Raw genomic sequence first — 23,781 nt, forward strand, 5'->3', positions numbered from 1 at the left:
TTCCTATTTCATGAATAAAACATCTCCACAAAAGTAATCATGTATTAATCGAATAACACAACCAATAACTAAGTTGTAGTTCTTTCCTTATCCGCCGTGGGCTTTTGACCGGCAGCTGTAAGAATATACAATACATTATATTGCAATCAAATTGTTTTTTTATTTATTATTGAAGTGAAACTTCTAATGCGACTTCCAACAAGGTTGCGTTAAACGTTTAACGCTACCATACTAGAAAGAGACAGAGCGACAGTGAATGCGCGTAGGATACCTGCTACAGGTCAGCGCGAGCGTTAGCAACGAGTAACGTCCAATATTTTAATGAAGTATTTAAAAGAATAATGATATTTATTTTTCTATCTATAATTTTAAATATTCGAGTATACTCGTATAATATAAATGTTGAAGATGACGCACCTCGCTGATTTAAGGATGAAAAATGAAGAAAACCATAATATTATAAATACATTAATCGAAAAAGGAGTTTGACATCATTCACGTACACCAAGCTGCACGTGCATCGTTTTTTTAGAGATTTCTTTTCGTCGACCAGGAATCTCTCTTCAGTGACAATTGCGATTTTCCATGACGCACATTACGCATATTATATTAGTTTTTCGTAACCTATGCAGATATGGGGATGAACCTCACCAAGGAGGATGCTAAAGACCGGGTAAAGTAGAGGAGTTTAAGTAAGAAAGCAGACCCTGGCACTAGACTGGGAAAGCGCTAGAAAGAAGAAGAAGAACCTGCCTCGCCACTGCTCATCATTGCTCACCAAGCGAGTTAGCAAAAAGTTTGAATTATTAGAATACGACTTGAAGTGGGCAAAAGATAACCAGACGGAGCGGTGAGCTCATCGACTAAAAACAATCGCGAATCGATTAGCGATTATTTCGGTTGTTTAAACATACCTAATCGCACTCTACTGGTGAGAGCTTGGGATACGTTTCCCAAACCAAGCGTGTGTATAATGTATTAATACATAATATAATACATTGCTTCCTGCACTGATCCTCACGACGAGACTATTCTCGTGGAAAAGTTCTTCTCTTCATCTTTGTTTAGTATTTTGCATTGATTTAAAGTTAACGAATGATCGTGCATAATAAGCTTAAAACACAATTAGTACCTACCTATCATACCCGATCCTGTGGACCGATTGGTAAACAGTCGACGCGTGTCGCCCTAAACACGTCATTACGAATCCTCCTGATCCATTAGCGGTGCTTTTCGGTACCTCAAGCACCGGTCACCGTCATCGCCGAACCCGTCGCTTACGACGAAGGGCTCGACGAGTAAATTAACCCACAGCCCACTGTGTTTCTCGTCGGATCTTCTCAGTTTTACGGTATACAAAATGTAATTTAATTGCGTGCTTCACTCACGTAAAATTTCGCCATTAGCCCAATAGAAATATCTGATTAACGATTTATCACGTTTGGATGCTTCCTCCTTTAAGTTTCCTTTCAGAGATTTGCGTAAAGTACGAGCCGCTATGTTCGAGTAGTTTACGTAACTAGAAAGGCAAAAATTATGTATTAAGTACCTATGTATATTTATGGGCAAGACTCGATACCTTTTTTAATGCCTTGTAAGCAAACTAGCATACCTACCTGATGGTGAGTGGTTACCGTCGCCCATGGACGTCAGCAATGCCAGAGGCAGGGCCAAGCCGCTGCACACCGTACGTTTACGATTCAAAAGCGCAATAAAGCGTTCAAGAATACACCCGTTTGTAGTTAATGAAATGGTACAACATAACTAAAAGCCAGAACGTGTAAATTTTTTTTAAATGGTTTTATTGTCGTGGTATATATGTTTATTTGTATGTAAGGGAATCTTTGATCGTCATTTTCATAGACTACAAGACATCCAATTAACTTGAAAATTTGCGCATGCATCATCGCAAGACCGATGACCATACTATAATTTTATAACTTCGCTCTAAACTGGTCTGGAGACTAGTATTCACAGGATCAAAAACAAGATAAAGTTAATTGTTAGTTAGGTTTGATTTTGATATTTAAGCGCGGTTTTGTAATTTTTAAATTATATACATACATATATTTAAATAATGTCCGAGGACAAAAAAACTGGGTTCTGAAGTTTAGTTTGTTATTCCAAAAAAATTACATACAAAAGTATATATCAACAAAAATTATGTATTTTGAGGGAGAGAGAAAGAATGTTTGGAATTGATTAGATTTAAAATAATCTGTTAAGAGTTCTTTAATTATTAAAATGCCTGAAACATCAAATTTAACTTCACGATACCCATCCATAATGTTATTTATTGCATGTCTAAAGAGAGATAAGCTTCACATATATATTCGCATCTTTCAGGAATTCTGTCCACGACCTCGATCATGCAACTATCATCTTCAAAGCTATTTCAAGCAAAGGTTTTTAATTCAATGCTATACCCAAGTTGAATTGGCAGTGAACTTGGATGATAGAAGACAATGAGCAAATTCCATGACGATCGTACTTTCCGAATACTATAACATATTCTCTCACTACCCACATTTAAATGACCCAACATTAGTATTTATCATGAAATAAATTTTCATTTTCTTACTTCAGTCCTGCCATTCTCCAAGTACTCATGACCGTAAAGTTTAGTTATCGTATCTAAATCGGGCGTCGATTAACTTTCTACTTTTAATCTGAGTAGATATTTAAAGGTCTTAAATCTTTAAAATATATTTTAAATACTATATTCATGCAGCTATTTTTGACGCCGCAGTCTTTCAATTTGAGCGGAAATTTGAACTGTCAGTAAATTCGATTACTTATCTATGGTTTTAATCTACTTTGGACTTAAACTTTTTGGTACTAGAATTGTGTAAATCGAAAGGGCGTTGCAACTGGAGCTCCGGAAACGGTCAAGATTCAAGTCAAGGCACTAACCTCTAAGCCAGAGGCGATCAATTGGTATAATAATTTTAATAGTCTCGTCAAATCCCCAAAGTAAATAATATTAAGTCAGTTTTATTTATCTGAGAATGCATTTTTTAAGCGCATTGATCAGTGTTGGTTGATATCATCATTCCTGATGACAAGCAAATATTATAGAATGCACTTTTTTACTGCTATGCTGTTTTGAATGCCTTAAATTAAAGACTAGGATAACGTGTGCTTTCAACCACCAATCAATAGCGCCACAACCCGAAAAAAAACCTTACTAATTTTTACATTGATCAAACGACGGAATATACATAGTAACCCGAACAAACGTTATTTCACTCGGAACCCATTACAGAAACCGTATTTTTTAAAAACACATTTTACATAAATATAACTTAGGTATAAATAGAATAGATTAAAATTTTAAGACTATAAGAACAGTCTAAATATTTCCTATTAAAAAAGACTAGATACGTGGATGTATGCAGGGTAAGCTAGTAACTAGAGGCAGTTGTTGACCATGAAACTCTAATAAAGGTTTTTTTTCAATACTATGCGCCTTTCATATAATTCTATAGAATTAACCCTCTCAGTCACAAAGCATATTCTCTGTAAAGAATACCTACTAAATAATAAGTAGGTAACGTTTTTGCAACTAAAATAAAAACGTTACGTACTCGTATATAATATGCTATCATTTTATAAAAGGGGACATTCATTTATGTAGTTTTTAACGGATTTGAATTGATCGTGGTCAGAAAGAGATATTTTATAGTTAAATCCCGCTTTGTATTCAGTAGCCAGGTGTTAAAATTGTGAAAGCATATCTGATATTGAATTATGAATACAAAACCTTATTTTAAATGAATAAAAAATTATTCAACCGAAGCCACAAGCGACGATAATACTTACCTATTTTAATTTTCAAAAACCTACCTATATTCAACTGAAAGATTATGTATGAGTCAGAAGGTACCTGCTAATTGTATTTATTTAAGTCATCAAATAAGTAGGTATGTATGTCTCAACATGTATTATGTTAAAATTGTATATAAGTGATAAAGTTGCGTAAGCGCTTGGAACGTCTGGGTCTACGGAGAGACCTGTGCTGTGCTTTGTACCGTATGTTCCATGGGAAATGCTCTGAGGAATTATTCGAGATGATGCCTCCATCTCTTTTTTACCATCACACCTCTATTGTTATGTGGAACAGCCACGTCATCAACAGTACGCTTTCAAAGATCTTTTCTGCCTCATACCATCCGGCTTTGGAATAAACTCCCCTCCATGGTGCTTCCCGAGCGCTATGACATGTCCTTCTTCAAACGAGGCTTGCGGGAGAATACTCAGAGGTAGGCAGCGACTTGGCCGTGTCCCCGGCATTGCTGACGTCCATGAGCGACGGTAACCACTTACCATCAGGTGGGTCGTAAGCTCGTCTATTTACAGAGGCAATAAAAAAAGTTTAAAGGAATGACTGTTTTTAATGGTAGAATAATTTTAGCATGACTGATCAGTACAGTGTTTTTGACGAACATAATTGTAAAACAAAGACGAATGAAATTCCTTACCATAAATTTTTGAAAAGAAATACATAATTAAGAAAAGTAATAAAAAATTTCAGAGTTCAATTGAAATCTCATTAACGAATACAGAAGAAAGAATGTCGTAACGTTAACAAATAAATTTATATACCTACGCGACACGCGACAGTGACATTCACGGAAATTTCACGACTGTTACGAAAAACACAAGCTAAAGAGAATATGACGTGTTTTCACTCATGTTTTCTAATATGGACCCCCCTCTTCTTTATACAATAGTTTTGAACGTGACAAGATGCGTGCATGACTGAGTTGTGAGATTAGTCAATGCTACTTGGCGAAGACGATGTTGTCGATTCCGACCTACGCTACGTGACCAATACACCGTCTACACTGCTTACGCTTATTTGAACAATTTGCACAATAATTTTTTGCGATTTACTTAAACTGACATATATGATGTGTAATTTTTTTTCCATTCCTTACAAAAAACTAAGGCTGAATTTGTAACTGTCAACTTTTTTTTTTATTGCTTATTTGTGTGGACGAGCTCACAGCCCACCTGGTGTTAAGTGGTTAATGGAGCCCTTATAAATCCACAACGTAAATGCGTCACCCACCTTGAGATATAAGTTCTAAGGTCTCAGTATAGTTACAGTTAGTAGATACATAGTATAGATTTATAAATTATATGGTATTACTTATTTTATATTAAAAATTCTCATACCTTATACAAACTGATCTCTATATTACTGTGCGAGTATTTATTAGGATTGCATTTATTTTTAGAGCTACGTCTGTTGACGGCTATTTGTGTCGAGTTTTTATGGAACGCGAACAGTGTCATTAACCTCAAACTTTTAAAGGTTATAAAGTACTAAAATTATTATGAAAACAACTTACAAATTGTGCAACTTAAATTTCTTTATCTGACTATTAAATAGTCATCTCTATAAGTAGTTTCGTTACGCGATCGTAATTAATCTTCTTTTTAAGCGATAACAATTAATAAGTAATTCATTTTTCTATACAGACGTTTATTATTAAATGCATGTTATTTTGTTATACATACACAATTAAACACAATTGTACTAAAGTGAATGTGAAAATGCAAAACAAGGAGCGAAATAATTAGATTTGATTGAAATCTGTCTTTAATTCTGTCATTTTAGTTTCACGAACCTAACCTAACATTGTAATTATAGAAAATGCACTACCTGCATACCTATATCTTAATTAGTTTCGACTTATTTCTGTTTCATTTAATATTTTACTAAATAAGCAACCTATATGTCTTCTTTTTTAAAACCTTCAAGACACAATAACATATTTTTTTAAATATTTTGTAGGAAGACAACGACGAAACTTACTTTTAGAAATAAAACACATTTATTTAATAGCGCTGCTGATGAAATATCTGTTTTAGACAAACTCTACCTTGGAAAAGGGACGAGAAAACATGCAGTTTCACAGACAAAGGTCATGGTTGTTGCTGGGAATGAAATCGCTGCAAAAATACAGTAAAAACTAATAAAGTAATATTTACTATTGCTTTTTTTTATTGCTTAGGTGGGTGGACGAGCTCACAGCCCACCTGGTGTTAAGTGGTTACTGGAGCCCATAGACATCCACAACGTAAATGCGCCACTACCTTGAGATATATAAGTTCTAAGGTCTCAAGTAAGTTACAACGGCTGCCCCACCCTTCAAACCGAAACGCATTACTGCTTCACGGCAGAAATAGGCAGGGTGGTGGTACCCACCCGCGCGGACTCACAAGAGGTCCTACCACCAGTAAAGCTACATGGTACTTACTATTCGGTAGGTATTTACTAAGTGTTAATAGGAATGTGGATCATGACGTTTTTCATTAAAATTATTCCTGAAGCTATAATGATTTAATATAGTTTATCGTTTGAACAAAACGCCACTACAGAGCGTGTAAGATATGCGTGTTTATATTTTAATGGTAGTTCTGTATACAGTGTTACCTTTTTCTTTTACTTTTTTTTACCTGCTGCATGGGTTTTATGATTCTAATAAAACTCGAAACGTCAAAAATTATGCTGACTCAATTTCTGTATAATTTCTTGGCATCGGCATTAACACGCATCCAAGCAGAAACTCATTTTAAAGCATTGATTCAACGTTCTCCTGGAATCAACAATTGAAGCCATACGGTATTTAAGATTCTTCGCTTTGTGGACTGAACATAATTATGAGGAACAGTTCCTAAACTAAAATTAACGGGTGCTTATCATTCAAATAATTCTATAAGAAAACAGGCAGCTAGGTACTATTTAAATAATTAAACAAAACAAATTCCTCACTGCATTTTAGTACTCCACAACACATATAATAGATATATGGTAAGAAATAATGTCTGCTAACTATATAGCGTCTGGTGAACCGTAAAACATATTTTTCTTCGTGGCCTTCAAATAATAATTTCTCTCTTGATGTGTGCTATTCAACACGATCACTGAATTTGGTACCAATGAATAACGGTATTTGGTACACGTTTTTATTAGCTTGATGTGTATGTATGTTTGTCTGTATGTAACGAAATCTTTGAACGTCATTTTAACCGACTACAAAACGGTCACCTTGATCACAAACTTAATCTATCGATTTGCACACGAAATACCAATGACAATATAATAATTTTATAACTTCGCTCTAATATCCTTACTAGTATTGCTTGGTATTTAAAGCGGTTTTAATTAATTTTTAAACTGTTGTACGTACACACATGTCTGTAACTGTTATTTTTTTATTTGGGTATATTTCAACTACATATTTATATCGTTGTAACCAATTAACAATGAATATTGTAAATTTATTCCCAATTCTTTCTAACATCGATGATGTCGGACAAGGGTTCTCGAGCCGAGGTACGACAATGAGTAAATCCAAAAACAAAACACTGCTCTACATTGTCATTATTTATTGAGTAGTCAAACCGGCCGGTTTTGCTGGCTGGTCTTTGATTTGACTTTGATCCCATAGCTACCATACGATCCTCGCTAGGCCAATCGCAATATTTCCTGAAATTTTCATTGAAATCGGTGCAGCTATTTCTGAGTCTATTAGACATATAGATCTAATTAATTGCACTACGTTCTATATAATTTCTTAAAAAAAAAGTTGCTGTACAGACAGGTACCATACTCCTGCTATATCTGCCGCGAAGCAAACATGTCTTCACACTATGAGGGCTGAGACAACCGCTATACAATACATTTGAGAGTTCAACCTCATTCCTCAAGGAAGTTGGAATTAGCGACGTTAAGGTGTTTATGGGAAACAATAACCATTTAACATCAACCTATTAGACATATAGAAAATCAACTAAACACGTACAAAGAAGCAGGATTTTATTTTCTAAAAAATATGCGATTATTTATTGTTTCCTCGAAGTTTATGGAAACGGAGAAGGAAAACATTTCAAACAGCTCCAGATACAGGTACACATAAAAATGGATAACGGGCCGATGTTGTCCAAAAGGATAATTATTACTGAGCCGAAAAATGTTAACAGGACTTTTTCTAAGCGAAAACAAAAAGGTGCTCTAATGATTTTCACTAAAAATTTAATTTAAATTTAAAAAGTCCGTTATGCATAAAAATACATTTCTCTTTAATTCTTCAATGTGCATGAAAAGTTATATCCAGCATCCATAGATTTTTGCGCTGCTAGTACTATCTACAGTAAAATAATGATTGGTGAAAGAAATTTCGTTGTTCAATGGCCTCGAGTCCTTGAATGTCCTTGAATACGATGGTCATAGAAAGACAGATAGCTAGACACTCGAAATGTACTGGTCACAGTAAAATCGATAAACTCTGCTAAACGTTGAGTGATGTGATGCTAAAAACTAGATATTGGAATAATAGTAAAAATCTCGTTAATTTATGTACGCAACAAGGATAGCTTATTTAGACCGGATATACGGCGGAGACCAAGTCAATAATGCTATTTAAAATTATTTTTATTTGTTATTCGTGGTGTAGGCGGACAGGGCGGATTTGTTATTGTTAACCGTAACAGAAGAAAAAACCTTAAGCTGGGGGGCGTTCAACGTGGCACGTATCCCTTTACATAAAAAAAAACAAAGGAATGGCCAAACTCTATTATACTATTTATTATTTAATAGGAAGGTTGCTATTGGGATTTTACTCCCTGCCAATTTTGAATACATATTGTGTTGTTTTGTAATCCAATATTATCAACGAAAATCTGTCATGTCCGATCCAGAACTCCGGGATCAATAATGTTGTTTATCAACAACTTATCGAGTCTAAAGATAAAGCACGCCGAAAATCAACTCAAGTGACATCAAGAGTGAAAAGGGGTAAGACTATTGTGCAATATTAAATCACGCAACTTGGCAAGACAAGGTGCCTATTGCAACATGAACAGTGTTTTTTGCGTGTAGTTTATTTTAGCAAAAAGAGATTTCGTCTTTTTAGTAAAATGTGAAGTTCATTCAAATATTTACAAGATAAATTAAATTTATGTTGAAGAAATTCGAATCTGTAATGTTTCGAAATAAAAACCGGTTTTAACTTTTCCACAAAAATCTTCCTTGGCCTTCTTTTGTCGGCTTTAATTTGTAGTTAGTCTGAATTCTGAAAAAAGAAACAGCCAGTTTTGGTTCAAATGACACACAACAACTCAGTAAATAAACTTTTTCATTATTGTAAATGCAATAAGTCCGTAATGTTAAAATATGATTTCAAATTTAGTTCTTAAAGCACGTTACGTATGGTTGAAAACGCACATCATTTCATAATGAGTCGTTTAATAAATGGAAATCCTAAATCAAAACGTTGGATAGCAAATAAAAAGAATCTTGTGCTGTCGTAATGCGGTGTATTTTCGTTTGGCGATGGTATTTAATTCGAGCATGCGCGATGCCGTGGCATTCAAAACGAATTGTTGAAGGTCACCTTGAGTGTGATCCGCGAAGCAGCCGGCCGGCCACTCGTGCAGACGCAAACCCTCACTAACTCCAAGCACTACGTGACCAGTCCCACGGAACGCTAACTGAACCGTAAGTAGGTGCCCGATTGGAATTCAACTTTTTAATACGTTAACTTCTTGCGAAATATAGGCAAAAGGAACCATGCAGCTAATTATAATTGTTCATAAACTCTTTTGAACTATTTTAAACTTTGGTCATGATATTAATTTTTGAGGATTAAAACGGAAATGCAACATTTTGTGGTCATTTTTTTGCTAAAATAATGATTAATGCTTTATTGCCGCCTCCACGTAGTTTTTGTTTATTTTTTTTAATTTGTTTAGTACGTATTCTTTGTCTACAATAATGGAAACGTAAGCCCTCTATTGAAAATCTCTATCTTATTAGTTAAAATCTCTAAAAATAAAATTTACTTGCTTCTTTCTTTCATATGACCTTTTGCTTTCAAGAGTGTAACTTTCACTAGTTGCAAAAAGAAAAACAGTAAGTATTAGTATAAAATTCTATCTGTTGGTAACATTATGGTCTTACGATCGCGCTTAACGTTTTTAAATCTAGGTAAAATACTTGAGTCGACTATTATCAAAGGCGGCAATCTGACTTTTGGACAATGATTGGTAAATCAGAAAAACGAATTATTGACTTTGTATTCCATCGGCAGTCACAAAACTCTTCGGAACGACATTTTAGATAAATAACAGGTTAACTATTAACCTTTATTTAATGCAGGTTTTTAACCGTATTCTTTGAAGGAGACGATTATATTCAACTCAATCTGTATTGACATATCAATAAATTTTTTGTGTCCAAATGCACAGATTGCCACCTTTGATAATAGACGACTCACTTGTATGAAGGATAATAATTGTGTATATTTTTAATACGCAGGACAAAATTTACTGTCCAAGCCGGTCATCGTCCACGTCGAACCCGTCGCTTGCGACGAAGGGCTCGGCGAGTAAATTAACCCACAGAAACAGCACACTGAGTTTCTCGCCGGATCTTTTCAGTGAGTCGCGATGGGTCCGATTCGGTGGCACCTAGATTCTGCGGAGCACGGCTTTTGCTAGGGTTCGTGCTTGCAACATCATCAGGTTTGAGCCCTGTGAGCTCACCTACTAGTTAAAGTTACGCTGATATGGTCTCTCTAGAGTCTAGACCATCAGCCTAGGTAGGAAAAAAAAACTGTCCGAAGGAAACTTGCAGAATCAGCCTTATCTTATAAATTGGATATTCTTTTGGTAAATTAAATTAAATGTAAATTTATTGTACGTTAAAGTACATAAAATTATTTTCTATTAGATTCATGAGAAGTTGTAATCCGTTGTTATAGATCAATGTCAAATTAATTAGGTACATATGGCTAATTCTAGATTAATACGGATTGTAAACGAGGTCAGGAACAAGTCAATCAACTACACCGTTATCCTTGAATAAGGGCGTTAAAAATTAACAATTTGTATAAACAAGAATAATAATCGAAATCTAACGTGAATCTAATTTTTTATTGCCTTTATAAGTAAGAAATTATACGGCCTATCTGATCCTGAGTAGTTATCATCGCTCACAGATGTCAGTACCGCGAGGAGCAAAGCTAGGCCGCTCTTTTCAAACCTCGTTTAAGTCCATCAATTCATTACCCGGCTACTCTGTGAAACCGTTGAACTTAATCAACTTTATTTTCCTTATGTCTAAATTCATTCTGAAAAGTGCAATTTGTTTACAGTGCTATAAAACATCGGTTCTTATTAATTCCGAATGAGTCATCGGCTTCCCTCTCCTCTTTTTGAACGTGGTGCAACAGCGGGAAGACACCTTTATACTTTAGCTCAGCTCTGCACTCTCGTTCATCGCTCATAGATTATACTCGTACTGTCTCGTTTCTCGTACAGTCTCGCTCAATAGTTAGTTTGCTGTGCACGTAGAACTCGTGCACGTTATTGATTTGACTTGTATTATCCTTCATATTTAACTTTGTGTGTTAACTGTTCATTTTAGATTTATTTTTATTTTGTTCGTTTTGTTTTCGATTTCCTATCAAGACACTACGGTCGGGCAGGGTCAGTTACAATTCGCTATTCATGAAATGAGATTATCCTGATTTATTTAAGGTTGATCATATTTGAAAGCGTATTTTAACTGCTTACAGTATTAAATAATATTTGAGATGGCGACAAACAACACCAACGGGCATTGCGAGAACTACCGTGAGTTTTTAATTCTACCGTACACGTATTTGTTTGCGAACCAAAAGTTTTTCGCTTTTCGCTTTGATTATTGATTGATGCAGGATGCGTGCAGTTGCAGCCATTGTGAAATGTGATGAGTACCTTTTGAATCTTAAACGCTTCTCTTGTTCTACTTAAAATTAACATTCCCCGTTATTACCAGTTTACTGACGCAGTAATTTAATGATACTAAATGATTTTGATCATTTAAAAAAAATCAATTCATCAATAAATTACATTTTAATAATGAAAAATTTCTGCAGCTATGTTGGTTAAAGCTCAATTAAATAGTGCGTAATTTTTTTTTTGTTTCACATTATTTTTGAGCCTTTTTTATTTTAATGCCCTTGAACTTGTGCCACAATTCCTTGACCTTGCGTTTCATTAAAAATCAATTCGGTGTGATTTTGCCTAAACCTAAACTAATCGCATGACGAAGTATGAAAACTCCGAAACCTCAAACATGAAAATTTTATTGATTTTTACCCTAAACTAATTTAGAAAATATATTTGCTTAAACGTTATCTTTAAATTCATTTAAATTTGTCACTGAATACAGTAATCCTCACTAAAGCACGGTAGATTGTTTTCGCGTTATAAGAAACCGTGCTGTAGGATCATTCTTGCATAACGCCCTTGTATGACCTAATAACATATAAAAATAACAAATATATAACAAATATAATAATATAAATATAATATATATAAATATTATATTACATAACCAATGTGTTTACAATTCAAAACCTAGGAATACAAATTTAATCAATTAATTTAATTTAATTTTATAACAACACAATTGACACAATGTGCAAAGGTACGCGAAACTAATTATGAACTGTACAAATCATTATGAATTTCACAGTACAGAAATATGTATAGCCTGTGAAAACTCCGGGTTATATGGGGAATACCCGTGTTATACGAGGGATTGAAATCGCGTAATACGAAAATGCGTTATAAGAGTACCGTGTTATAAGAAGGATTACTGTATATGGTAAACTTTAAGCAGTGGTCTGACTGCGTGACGAACCGTGGTCTACAAACGGCTTAATCTTAGCACTCGTACCGGATCATCAGCAAAGTATCGTAAAAAAAAAAGCGATAACCACATTTATTCGTACTTAACAATTCGAACTAATTTATCGCGCTATCTACATAATATCGTCCCACTCACGATCGTATCGCGTTTAGTCGAAACCTCGTGCACGAACTAACTGATCGTTTTCAACGAAATTGACAAACAGAGGTACCTAAACTAATAATTGAGACATAAATTCGGTTTGAGTGTTTTGTTTTAGAATCACGCAAGTCTAGGTGCTAAACAAAAAAATAGTGATTGAACACGATATTGATCTGTAAAGCCATGTGTAAATGTCGAAAATTGCTTACACTACTGTACAAATACAAGTTGAATACAAGGTTATTACCCTAAAACCACTTGAGCGTTTCATTGTAAGACATATCGGTTTCCGGACATAGGTCGAGTAATTCGAAGCTTCTCTAAGAGTAAAAGAGGCGGTGTGACTTTCTCACGTTTCGCTCTGATGTTATTAGACAAGATGGAGTCCCTGAAGAAGCTGTTCCAGCCCGTGCACGAGAAGGTGGACGAAACTTGGAGCAAGGTGACCATTGTCGGGGTCGGTCAGGTTGGGATGGCCGCAGCTTTCTCTATGCTGACGCAGGTGAGAACCATTAAGCATACAAAATACAATATTTCAACCTTATTTATACTAATATATTAAATCTACAGTGGTTTTTACGGATGTTCCGTTATAACTACTGAACCGTGCATCCGATTGACTTGAAACTTGGTATCCATGTAGAAAATACATGTACTTAATGGATAGGCTAATATTTATAGGAGTATTGGACTCCCTACACCAGTTTACAGCGGGGGCGTTTATGATGAGAATCTTTGTGAGGGTGAAAAATAATAATGTTAATTTTAAATGCCTAGCGTAGCGGACGGGTACAGCTAGTCATAGTATATAATTCGGAAATAATTTATTAACATCGTTTACAGATTTTCAAAGATTAAAGTTTTTACATTCTAGAGGCTTCCAATATAAAAAAATATTTACTCTATGTAAATGTACGTCAATGAATTTCGTACTAAGTTTTTTAATTTATTTATTAAAACAATGTATGTTCATGCTTCTTCTTAGCAGGGAATAATAATTTACAATAATTGAATCGACAAAAGTGATCCTCTACCAGGTAAAAGTTCGAAAGAATATATGCATCAGTACATATTGAAACAACCAGGTTCAAGGAAAATATAGCAATGATTTACGGTGTCATAGTTAATTTTAGCTTACGCGATTTCCTTCGGCCAGATGTTGCTCTTATGTACAAAATCAACATTTCAAGTATTGATATTGGCTTATTGCAATGTAGTCAGTAGAAAGTTTGTTTAATTTTGAGTTTGTATTTATGATTTGTGAATTGCTTGATAATGGCAAAATCGTGATAAAACTTATTGGGTTTATGAGGTTGACTTCAAGTCATCGATACTAGTACCGTAATCATTTGTGATATCATCAAAATGGTCTAATCTTTGAGGAAAGGCAATATTTCCCCACATTTCTGTAGTCTACCACTAAAATCACAACTGTTTTTTTAAGTTAATATAATGATTCTTTTTTGTCTTCTGTGATGGCGTGTTGGTGAGCAGTCTGTATGTAACGTCAAAATATCTTACGGTAATAGTAGATTTGTGCGGTAGAAATTTTAATTGAAGCTTGTGTGTAAATATGCAAATTTTCGGTTTGAGCTTGTTGGAACTTATAATTATGTCTGTCACTTTAAAAAAAATCATATCTTCATTTTAAAGATTAAGTAGTTGCGTAATTTGTATCTGTCTATTGTTTTAAATTTTAAAAATTGTATTTCTTATATGGGTTCATAAACGTTTCGTCATAAAAGTTTCATTACAACCGTGTAATGAAACTTTATACTGGTTGTAATTCGCGTTCCGGGAAAGAATTGTGATAGTACCATTTGAGCGGTACGTGAGTAGTTTAAAGTTTAAAAAAAGTGATATTTTTGTTCATACAATTACCAATATTCATAGCGGAGCGTTTTACCGGGTTTCACTATATAATAATGAGTTTGTCGTAATACAATCGAACGTATTGTTGTCACGAAAGTCCTAGATGTTCTCAGTGAATTTATCTATACTAATATTATAAAGAGGAAAGATTTGTTTGTTTGTTTGTTTCGAATAGGCTCCGAAACTACTGGACCGATTTGAAAAATTCTTTTTCCATTAGAAGCCGACATTGTCCCTGATGAACATAGGCTACTTTTTTTATTTATTTTTTTATTTTTATTTTTTTTGTTTCATGTGTGTTTTAATGTTTCCGAAGCGAAGCGAGGGCGGGTCGCTAGTATTGAAATAAAGTTGAACAGCTAATATTTAACGCTGCTAATTTATTTCTTTAAACAAACCGAGTCTCTCGAAGTTGTGAATAGGTTCAAACATTATTTATAGGTAATATGCAGTGCCGGATTAAGCAAGCGCGGGGTCCGTAGCAAATTATTTCAGAGAGCCCTTGATCTACTATGGGTTCTTATAAGTATAAAGTGGTAAAAAAACACTGTGTCGGGTAAGAGTGCTTGCATACGTCAGACTTTTTGTAGAGCTGATTATCAGGCTGATTGAAATTCTACACGTTTATACAAACAACTTTTTCTTCATAAGTCACTCAAAAAATTAAGCTCGAGCAGAGATGAGTGGGTTTAAATATGCGGGGCCCCCGTTCGCGCGGGGCCCGTAGCAATTGCTACTCTTGCTACAAAGTTAATCCGGCACTGGTAATACGCATTGATTTGAAAACCTCTATAAAAAAAACCATAAGGATTCCAACCACACTGTATAATATAATAAGGATTCACCATATAACGTTCGTTAAAAAATACTACACTAATAAAGTTACACATGTAGCAGAACCTTTTATTAAAAATGATCACTAGGTATAATAATTAGGTAGTGCTTTTTGACCAACTATAAAAATAATTCTAAATATTTTACGACTTCGCCCGTATTAAATTTTCACATAGTTTTTATTTTTTTCACGAGTTTACTTTCATCTATGTAATTGTCCTTTATACTATTAAATATTCAATAGTAGGTTAAAACTTCGGTGCGTGAAACTGTGGGAAAACCGGACATTACCGCAATTAATGTGATGAACAGGAAAGTAACATTGTTTATTATTAACCCGGAATGAAAAATCCAAACCCCGTGTTTCTGCAGCAGAGATTACGGATTGCAGCAACAATCGCTTAGTCATCACGGAATCAGATAGTGGATCCGTTATTTAATTTTATATTTAGAACTGTAGATAAGATTGTCCTTTACGTACGTACACGCGTCGCATCGGTGCAATGCTATAAATTGCTCCAAATGACATTTCGTCTGGCTTGTATTTAAACCATATTTATTTATCTCACTTTCGTTAATGGTAGTACTGATAAAAATAATAATAGACGAATAGTATTGATTCACGATGGCCATTCATAATTTTGTACTTCCTAGTTTTCGCACAGTCGTCGAAAATCTACCATGATCAGTACACCTCAAAATTTCAATTTAGTTTATGCATTATACATATATTCTCTTTTGTTTTTGAATTTTTTTCTTATTTTCGCAATGTTTTTTTTTATCATTAACACTCAATCGCTTTAATAGATACAAAAAAAAAAAATTGTTGAAAGCACATGAGAAAAAGGTATTGAACTATCTTGCCCTTGCCTGTTTATACATAGATTAGAATTGCTACTTATACTTTAATCTTTAGTGAAAATCATGGTTAACTTTTTTATTTTCTTTCACGAGTATTCATAGTAGATACAATATTGATGTACTTGTTCTTTTCTTTAATCAAGTTTAATTTGAATTTCAAATAGAAAGATAGAATCGCTTGTTTGTAGCTTACTTTTGACAAATTACCGTTTTGAGTGGCAAATTCTTTGTAATAAATAGTACATTTTAGATTTTTTAGATTAGCACTGTAGATAGAGCCTGTTGAGTTTACAAGAATATTATGGGTGCTTAAATAAGAGTATGTTTCAATGCACAGAATGTTACGAATAACATCGCTCTAGTAGACATGATGGCTGACAAATTGAAAGGAGAGATGATGGACCTGCAGCACGGATCAGCATTCATGAGGAACGCCAAGATCCAATCTAGTACGGGTAAGCGGAGATTTATTAATTTACAATTTTATTAGTCCCTAAGAATTTTATTTATTTGTTTAATATCATTTTAGATTGAATGCTACGATCGGCGAACCGTAGTATTTTGTTATTCTAGTTGATATGTTTTCCAAGACGTAGTATAGTATAATATAGTATAGATATAGTATAACATATACTTAGTTATTTTCTCTATATTTTACTGTATATTATGAATTAGGTATACCAATCGAAAAATACTTCATATTTTAAATTTATATCGGAGAGTCCAAAGGTGATCTATGGGATAATAAAATCTACGCGCGATTTCGTATTGTCTCTGCAAGCTTGGTTGCAAGAAACTAGGGCTTATTTCGAAGTACAACTGTGTCGTATTTTTTAAAAATCAAATTGAATTTGAGTATCCACATTATGTGATATATGAAGAGATGCAGATATGCGCGGTTGAATAATTCGACAGTAACAAAGATAGATTCTTTCACTAGATAAATCATCAGTAATAAATATAAATGAATTTTATTATTTGAATAGTATGCTTCTTATAACACGTAAATCTAAGATATTTTACTGGTGTTTGGAGTCTAGTGGACTGACACGGGTAGAACACTCCGTTCTGCCTATTTATCCTGCGAAAAAATAATACATTTCGTTTTGAACGTTAGGGCAACCATAGGACTATATAACTTATTATTATATCTCAAGGCGATTGTTCGCACTCATCACGTAAAAAAAGTGAAAAAAACACTCAACAGAGACCTTTAAATGCTTAATGAATAGAAAAATAGTTTTATGTTTAGAAAATCGTTGTGCATAAAATTTAAAATGCAAAAACTTGGCGACTTAAATTTAATGTTAATGTTTTTTCGCAGATTATTCTATAACAGCTGGCTCGAAGATCTGCGTGGTTACTGCTGGTGTTCGACAACGCGAAGGTGAATCTCGTCTCGATCTCGTGCAGAGAAACACCGATGTTCTTAAACAAATAATCCCGCAGGTAAAAATGGTTTTTCCCCAAGGGTATGGGCATGTTTAGTTAGGGCATGCATTCTCTCTTTTTTAAAATTTAGTAACCGTATCGTTTAGGAACGCAGCTGGTCAATATCTATACACCCCTATTTTTTTAATTAGTACAAAAAATTTAACTGGGCTATAAGTACCTTTAACTAATCATATTTGTGTAGTTAAAAAATGAAAAACACTAAGTCTGAAAACTGTCCACAAAAATACGTAATAACTGGTAAACGCTAAATAATTATAAAAAAATCAATCAATGACCGATAGTAGGTACGTGCGGCGGGGTTTGGGTACCTACGGGGCGCTGCTCCATTGATAAATTCCGGGAAACTCAAGTCGAAGCCCGCCACCCCTTGTCCCTCTGCGCCCGCGCCGCGCCCCGACGCAACAACGACAAAAAACAGTGCTAAATTGTTAGCGGAAGTGTGCGCATGTTTTTTTACGTTGCAACAGTTGTTTATTTAAGTTTTCCCTGAAGCGATGGCTTATCAGTTCACATCACGGGAGTATGTAGCTATGCTTCGTGCGTACTTTTTGAGTGGAGAAAACGCGAGTGCAGCTGTACGTATGTACAGGGAAGACACCCGAACGCTCGACGGCCACATTACCAGCGTTTACTTGATCACGGTTCATTCCACGCACGGTCACATAGTCAAGAACGAGGAAGACCGGCGTTGTAACAAAATCTGTACGACGATGTACTAGCGTATTTTGAAGAGGATCCCCAGCGGAGTACAAATGACGCTGATCGACGGCTTAACATCAGCCAATCCTGTGCCTGGAAGATTATTAATAAGGCTGGATTACATCCATATCACTACAGAAAATCTCAAGAATTAACGCCCATGGACTTCTTTTTGTGGAGTGAAATTAAGAGACGTGTGTACAGAAATGAGCCAATTAGGCTCGAATGATTAAAACAGCGCATATTGGACGCTATTCAGGAAGTGAAAAGACAGAGAAGCGTACTTCTCTCGTTAAAAACAAATTAATGAAACGAGCCCGTCTGTGTGTTGACAATGGTGGTGGACATTTCGAAGGACAATTGAAATACTTGTAAGTTTAGTAAATAATACCTATGTAAATAATTATTGTAAATAGCACCTGATTCTAACTTCACAAATATGCCAAAATTTCTCTTTTCTTTTAGTACAGAATACCTTATTTTATTTTAATATTTGTTTATTGTTTTCTAATCACATACGTATTTAATTAATTGTAGAAAGGTACATAATTTTGCCGGTCCTAAGCCCGGATGAATATGAAGGAGAGGTTAGAATTTAGAAAATTAAATAAAGTAGGTATATAACTACATCACATGTTCTTTTGTTTCATTTTATTGTCTAAGGCTACCTTCGTCACAAGTGCGACAGTACGAATGCGAATGAGTAGGATGGAATACCATTGATGAAGTTCAATGAACTAATGAATGGATTGTAAAATAATATGTCCATGATTTCAGTGAGATTTTTTACAATAAGCAAATGATAATAACTTTGCTATTTAAAGGTATTATGAGATTCTTCCGTCACATATGTGATAATAATATCTTCCCTAATATGTCCTTAAAATTTTTGTACTAGTTAAAAAATAATGGTGTATATATAAAAATCAATTGCTGTTCGTTACTCTCGCTAAAACTCAAGAACGGCTGGACCGATTTGTTTTGTTTTTCCTTTGATGTGTCCCCCATCGGACGGATTTCTTTTGTTTGTTTAAAGCTTAGGTCTTTTATTTATCGATTGAGGCACTAAGAAGTCTGCCGGGTCAGCTAGTACTAAATAAAACTCTCAAACTTTGAACAATGAGGTCGCCGTTCAAATGCGCCGTAAAACTAATACCAAAACTGGCCTTGCCGAAAAAGGACAGTAGCTTAGTTTTCGCAAATGATTTACTATCGAATATAATTTTTTTTTATTAGATGTATTACGGTTTGCCAATTCTTAACTACAGCGGTCTTGGCAAACACGATTCAGTTGATTCGAATATCAAACTACCATTAGTTTGCGCATGTTTTAAGCCCTTTCTTTTACTGTAGTTAAAATTTTAATCTAAATAACTTGTATGTATAATATGGTTGAAGCGATGCGAAAATGTTCGCTTTGCTGTCCCAAGTCTCCGATCAGCACTAAGCATCAAATAGCTTAGTATCAAATAGTGCTGTAGGGTCAAGTTCATATTTACATCGACTCATGTATGATAAATACATAACGATTGTAAAAGGCTAATTGGTTTAACCGACATTTTTGCAACTTTACAGGAGAGCCATTTGAAAAGTTTAAAATTTGGAAAAAATATCCTAAAAAAAACTTCAGCCATTTCAAAGGAGTAAACATAATTGAAGTTGAATTAAAAACATCGCACTGTTAATGCTAATGCGAAATAAAACGCACTTTATTACGCACTTATTATATAATAATAACAAAGATAAACATTTCGTGATAAGCAAAACGTCGCTTAAACGAATTAGCCTTTCACCCCTCGATATATTTTCTTGTGTTTTCCTAATTGTCTAATATGTATTATCGCCAGTCTCATAATTTAATTATTTTGTTGATCCGCACAGCTGATAAAGTACAGTCCGGACACAATATTGGTGATCGCCAGTAACCCCGTGGATATTCTGACGTATGTTACGTGGAAGATTAGCGGGCTGCCCAAGCACCGCGTCATCGGGTCCGGCACTAACTTGGACTCGGCACGGTTCCGTTACCTGCTGTCGGACAGGCTCGGTATCGCTACCACGTCCTGCCACGGCTACATCATCGGCGAACACGGAGACAGCAGCGGTAAGGGGAATTTATCGAGCGAATATTGCTTACATTTTAACTTTTTTTTTATTTCTACCCACAGGCAAACAACGAAGTTTGCTTACGTTCCTATGATCATAAAAAGATAGGGACATTTTAATTTGTCGGTATAAATATAAACAATATAGGTGTTATCAACCAATGGATAAACACATATCGTCCTCTTGCATTAAAACCGTATAATCTCAAAACTTACTAATTTTACAGGTGAGTGTTTTAAAGGTTTACTACCATGTGATATTTTTAATATTAATCATCTTTGCAACATTCATTTTTTACCAGTTACATTATCTGTCTTTTAAAGTAAGATAAAATTATGTATTAATTTTATTAATACAGTCAAAACATAAATAACTAAAAAAAAACTATATCTAAACTACGCTCTTTTGACAGTATTTATGAGAAAAATACTTACTGGTGATAGCAAATGATTCCGCATATTAACTCAATTTCGAATATTTTTGGAAATTGTACACTTTTAATGCGAAAAGATCATATTTCGTGTATAATAATAATAATAATTGTACCCCCGTTTAATCCTAACGTAAATTTTTGGACACAGTTCCAGTATGGTCTGCAGTAAACATAGCGGGAGTACGCCTCAGTGATCTCAACAATCAGATCGGAACCGACGACGATCCTGAGAACTGGAAGGAGCTTCACGAGAATGTCGTGAAAAGTGCTTACGAAGTCATCAAACTGAAGGGGTACACTTCCTGGGCTATCGGACTGTCGCTGGCTCAGATCGTGAGGGCTATACTCACGAACGCTAACAGCGTTCACGCGGTCTCTACTTATCTCAAGGTAATCTGGGTTATGGGCTATGATGAATCATTAGATAGTATAAAACAAAGTCGCTTTCTCTGTCCCTATGTATGCTTAAATCTTTAAAACTACGTAACTGATTTTGATGCGGTTTTTTTTAATAGATAGTGATTGAAGAGGAAGGTTTATATGTATAATACCATCCATTAAATAGTGGAGAAATACTGTTATTTTTGAGGTTTCTAATGGGATGTCGTAAAAAATCAAGAATAAAATTTCATGTTTCCGAAGCAAAGCGAGGGTGGGTCGCTAGTGTTTTATATAATACTGTAATCTTGATGATATGTAAATTGGCCTAATGTCACCGTTTCTCCTTAGGGCGAGCACGGCATCGAAGACGAAGTATTCTTGTCGCTGCCGTGCGTGTTGAGTCACTGTGGAGTCTCTGACGTCATCCGCCAGCCTCTAACCGAACTTGAAGTGGCACAGCTTCGGAAATCTGCTAAAGTCATGGCTAAAGTGCAGAACGACATTAAATTCTAACGCGAATGCATCCGAGTTCGAAGGAATGTGGTTTTGGTGCGTTGAGCGGAGTGTGTTGTTGATATGAATAACCCACCAAAACCGTAACAGGCTGCGAGCCATTTTTGTATGTTTGCTTTAATTCCTTTGGAGTTGTATTATTATTTTTACGTATTTAGTGTATAATCACGTGCATTTTACTTTTAATATACAACCCTGTTTTCGCATTTCATTTAAATTTCTTGGTAAATTCAATGAGTTTAGATGGAGTCGAATCCTTTAACCTCTTCAGGGACGAATTTTTTAAAGTACATACGAAAACATGAATTTTGATACTCTTTATTCTGATTTGTTTATTTTATATTGAAAGCATTAAGTAAAAAAATTAACAAAAGTAGTAAATATTCATTAAACATTATATATATCCACATAAGTGGCCATTTAGCGTAATTATAAGAATAAAAAAATAAAAACAAATGTACCCATATGTGCCAATGTCCCAGAAGAGATTAAGAAGTGCGTAAGATTACTATAGGTACAATTGTGCTCTCAAATCGGTATTATTGTTAAGTTTTCCTCTAATCTGTGCATTTAAATGCTTTAAAGCCAGAAAGCAAATAGATTTATCTATTCACTTAGCTATAGCAATTTCAGAGCTCGTATAATAAGCAGATGGGTGCTAGGGACCGTTTTCGATCGTTTGACATATAAGTAATATTTGACAGCAAAATCAATAAAACAATGTAACCTCATTCTTCTAAATTTTTTTCGATCATACGTAATTAATTGTACGATCTCTAGTGAACGACAGCTTTTGTAAAAATCTCATTACTACCTCTAGTCACATCTTTATGTCATCTTCTTGTTCTTCGGTTACAGATAAAGCGTACATTTATTAAGAGATATATTTTTCTATGATTGTGCGAGCACTTGCCCACTGCCAATACCTGGTTTCATAGATCAAGTGAACCCATACGTACCTACTTAAAATATCGTAACATTATTGTATACCCTTTTGCCTATTTTGTACCCAAGATTGGATTTTTGATTGTCATTAGCCTATTTAATTTAAATGAGTTCCAGTAATTTATATTTTTTACCGGTACCTCACTTAATATTCTCAGTTTTTAGACATTTATAATTTTTCCTTCACTTTCTTAAAAGTTTGCGAATGTATTATTTACATTGTTTAATTAACCCTATGTTTTTCTATGATAATAATAATATGATAATATCCGTGTATTAAAATTTCCTATTTGATAATTTACTTTTTGGTTAATAAAGGAAACTGACTTTTTAATGATGTTATTATTTCTTTGCTATAAATGAACGACGATCTTACGACACGTGAGAGCGTGATCTTGAGACGTGAACACGATGTGTCTGTTGTATTAGATGTTTTTACAGCACTATTTTTTATTTATTTTAAACCGAAGCTTCTTCATGCGTTGTACGTGTTGTAACAGCAAACATATAGAGAGAAAGGCTAATGTAGGCAAACTGCCTACGCGATACATAATAATATCTGGTTTTAAAAGTAAAAACTTGTCAAAAATATGCTTTTTTTAATGCACATAACTATATCTGCAAATATATACATATGTGATAAGTGAATAAGTTCAGGGCCTAATTGGCGTTAAGTAAGTACAGAAATCCTTAGACATCACAATATGATAGCCGCCAAGAGGTCTAAATCTCAATTGTAAATCTCAGCTAATCAGTAGAAATAGAGTGGTGGTGGTGATGGTACTTTGATGTATGAGCTCACGAGACGTGCTACCGAAAGCTCAATTTA

General features: G+C 34.5%; 1 protein-coding gene, 1 long non-coding RNA gene and 1 other non-coding gene across 3 annotated transcripts; 2 read left to right on the forward strand and 1 right to left on the reverse strand.

Annotated features, from left to right (window-relative positions):
- Positions 1 to 28: 28 nt before the first annotated feature.
- LOC101736071 (uncharacterized) lies at positions 29 to 2,779 on the reverse strand. Its single transcript, XR_009973941.1, has 3 exons — positions 2,582 to 2,779; positions 1,389 to 1,519; positions 29 to 115 (listed from the first exon to the last, which is right to left on the reverse strand). It is a non-coding gene; the product is annotated as an uncharacterized LOC101736071 (transcript).
- Positions 2,780 to 5,275: 2,496 nt separating this feature from the next.
- Positions 5,276 to 6,002, forward strand: LOC110386415 (uncharacterized). Its single transcript, XR_009973950.1, has 2 exons — positions 5,276 to 5,466; positions 5,881 to 6,002. It is a non-coding gene; the product is annotated as an uncharacterized LOC110386415 (long non-coding RNA).
- Positions 6,003 to 11,300: 5,298 nt separating this feature from the next.
- Ldh (lactate dehydrogenase) lies at positions 11,301 to 23,281 on the forward strand (the record flags this gene model as incomplete). Its single annotated transcript, NM_001102463.1, is given in 8 exon segments — positions 11,301 to 11,407; positions 11,475 to 11,602; positions 13,228 to 13,355; positions 16,758 to 16,875; positions 17,745 to 17,869; positions 20,456 to 20,678; positions 21,262 to 21,503; positions 21,843 to 23,281. Coding segments are annotated over 6 exon segments (996 nt in total).
- Positions 23,282 to 23,781: the final 500 nt, after the last annotated feature.

The sequence above is a fragment of the Bombyx mori genome, chromosome 1, assembly GCF_030269925.1.
Source record: "Bombyx mori chromosome 1, ASM3026992v2".
NCBI lineage: Eukaryota > Metazoa > Arthropoda > Insecta > Lepidoptera > Bombycidae > Bombyx > Bombyx mori.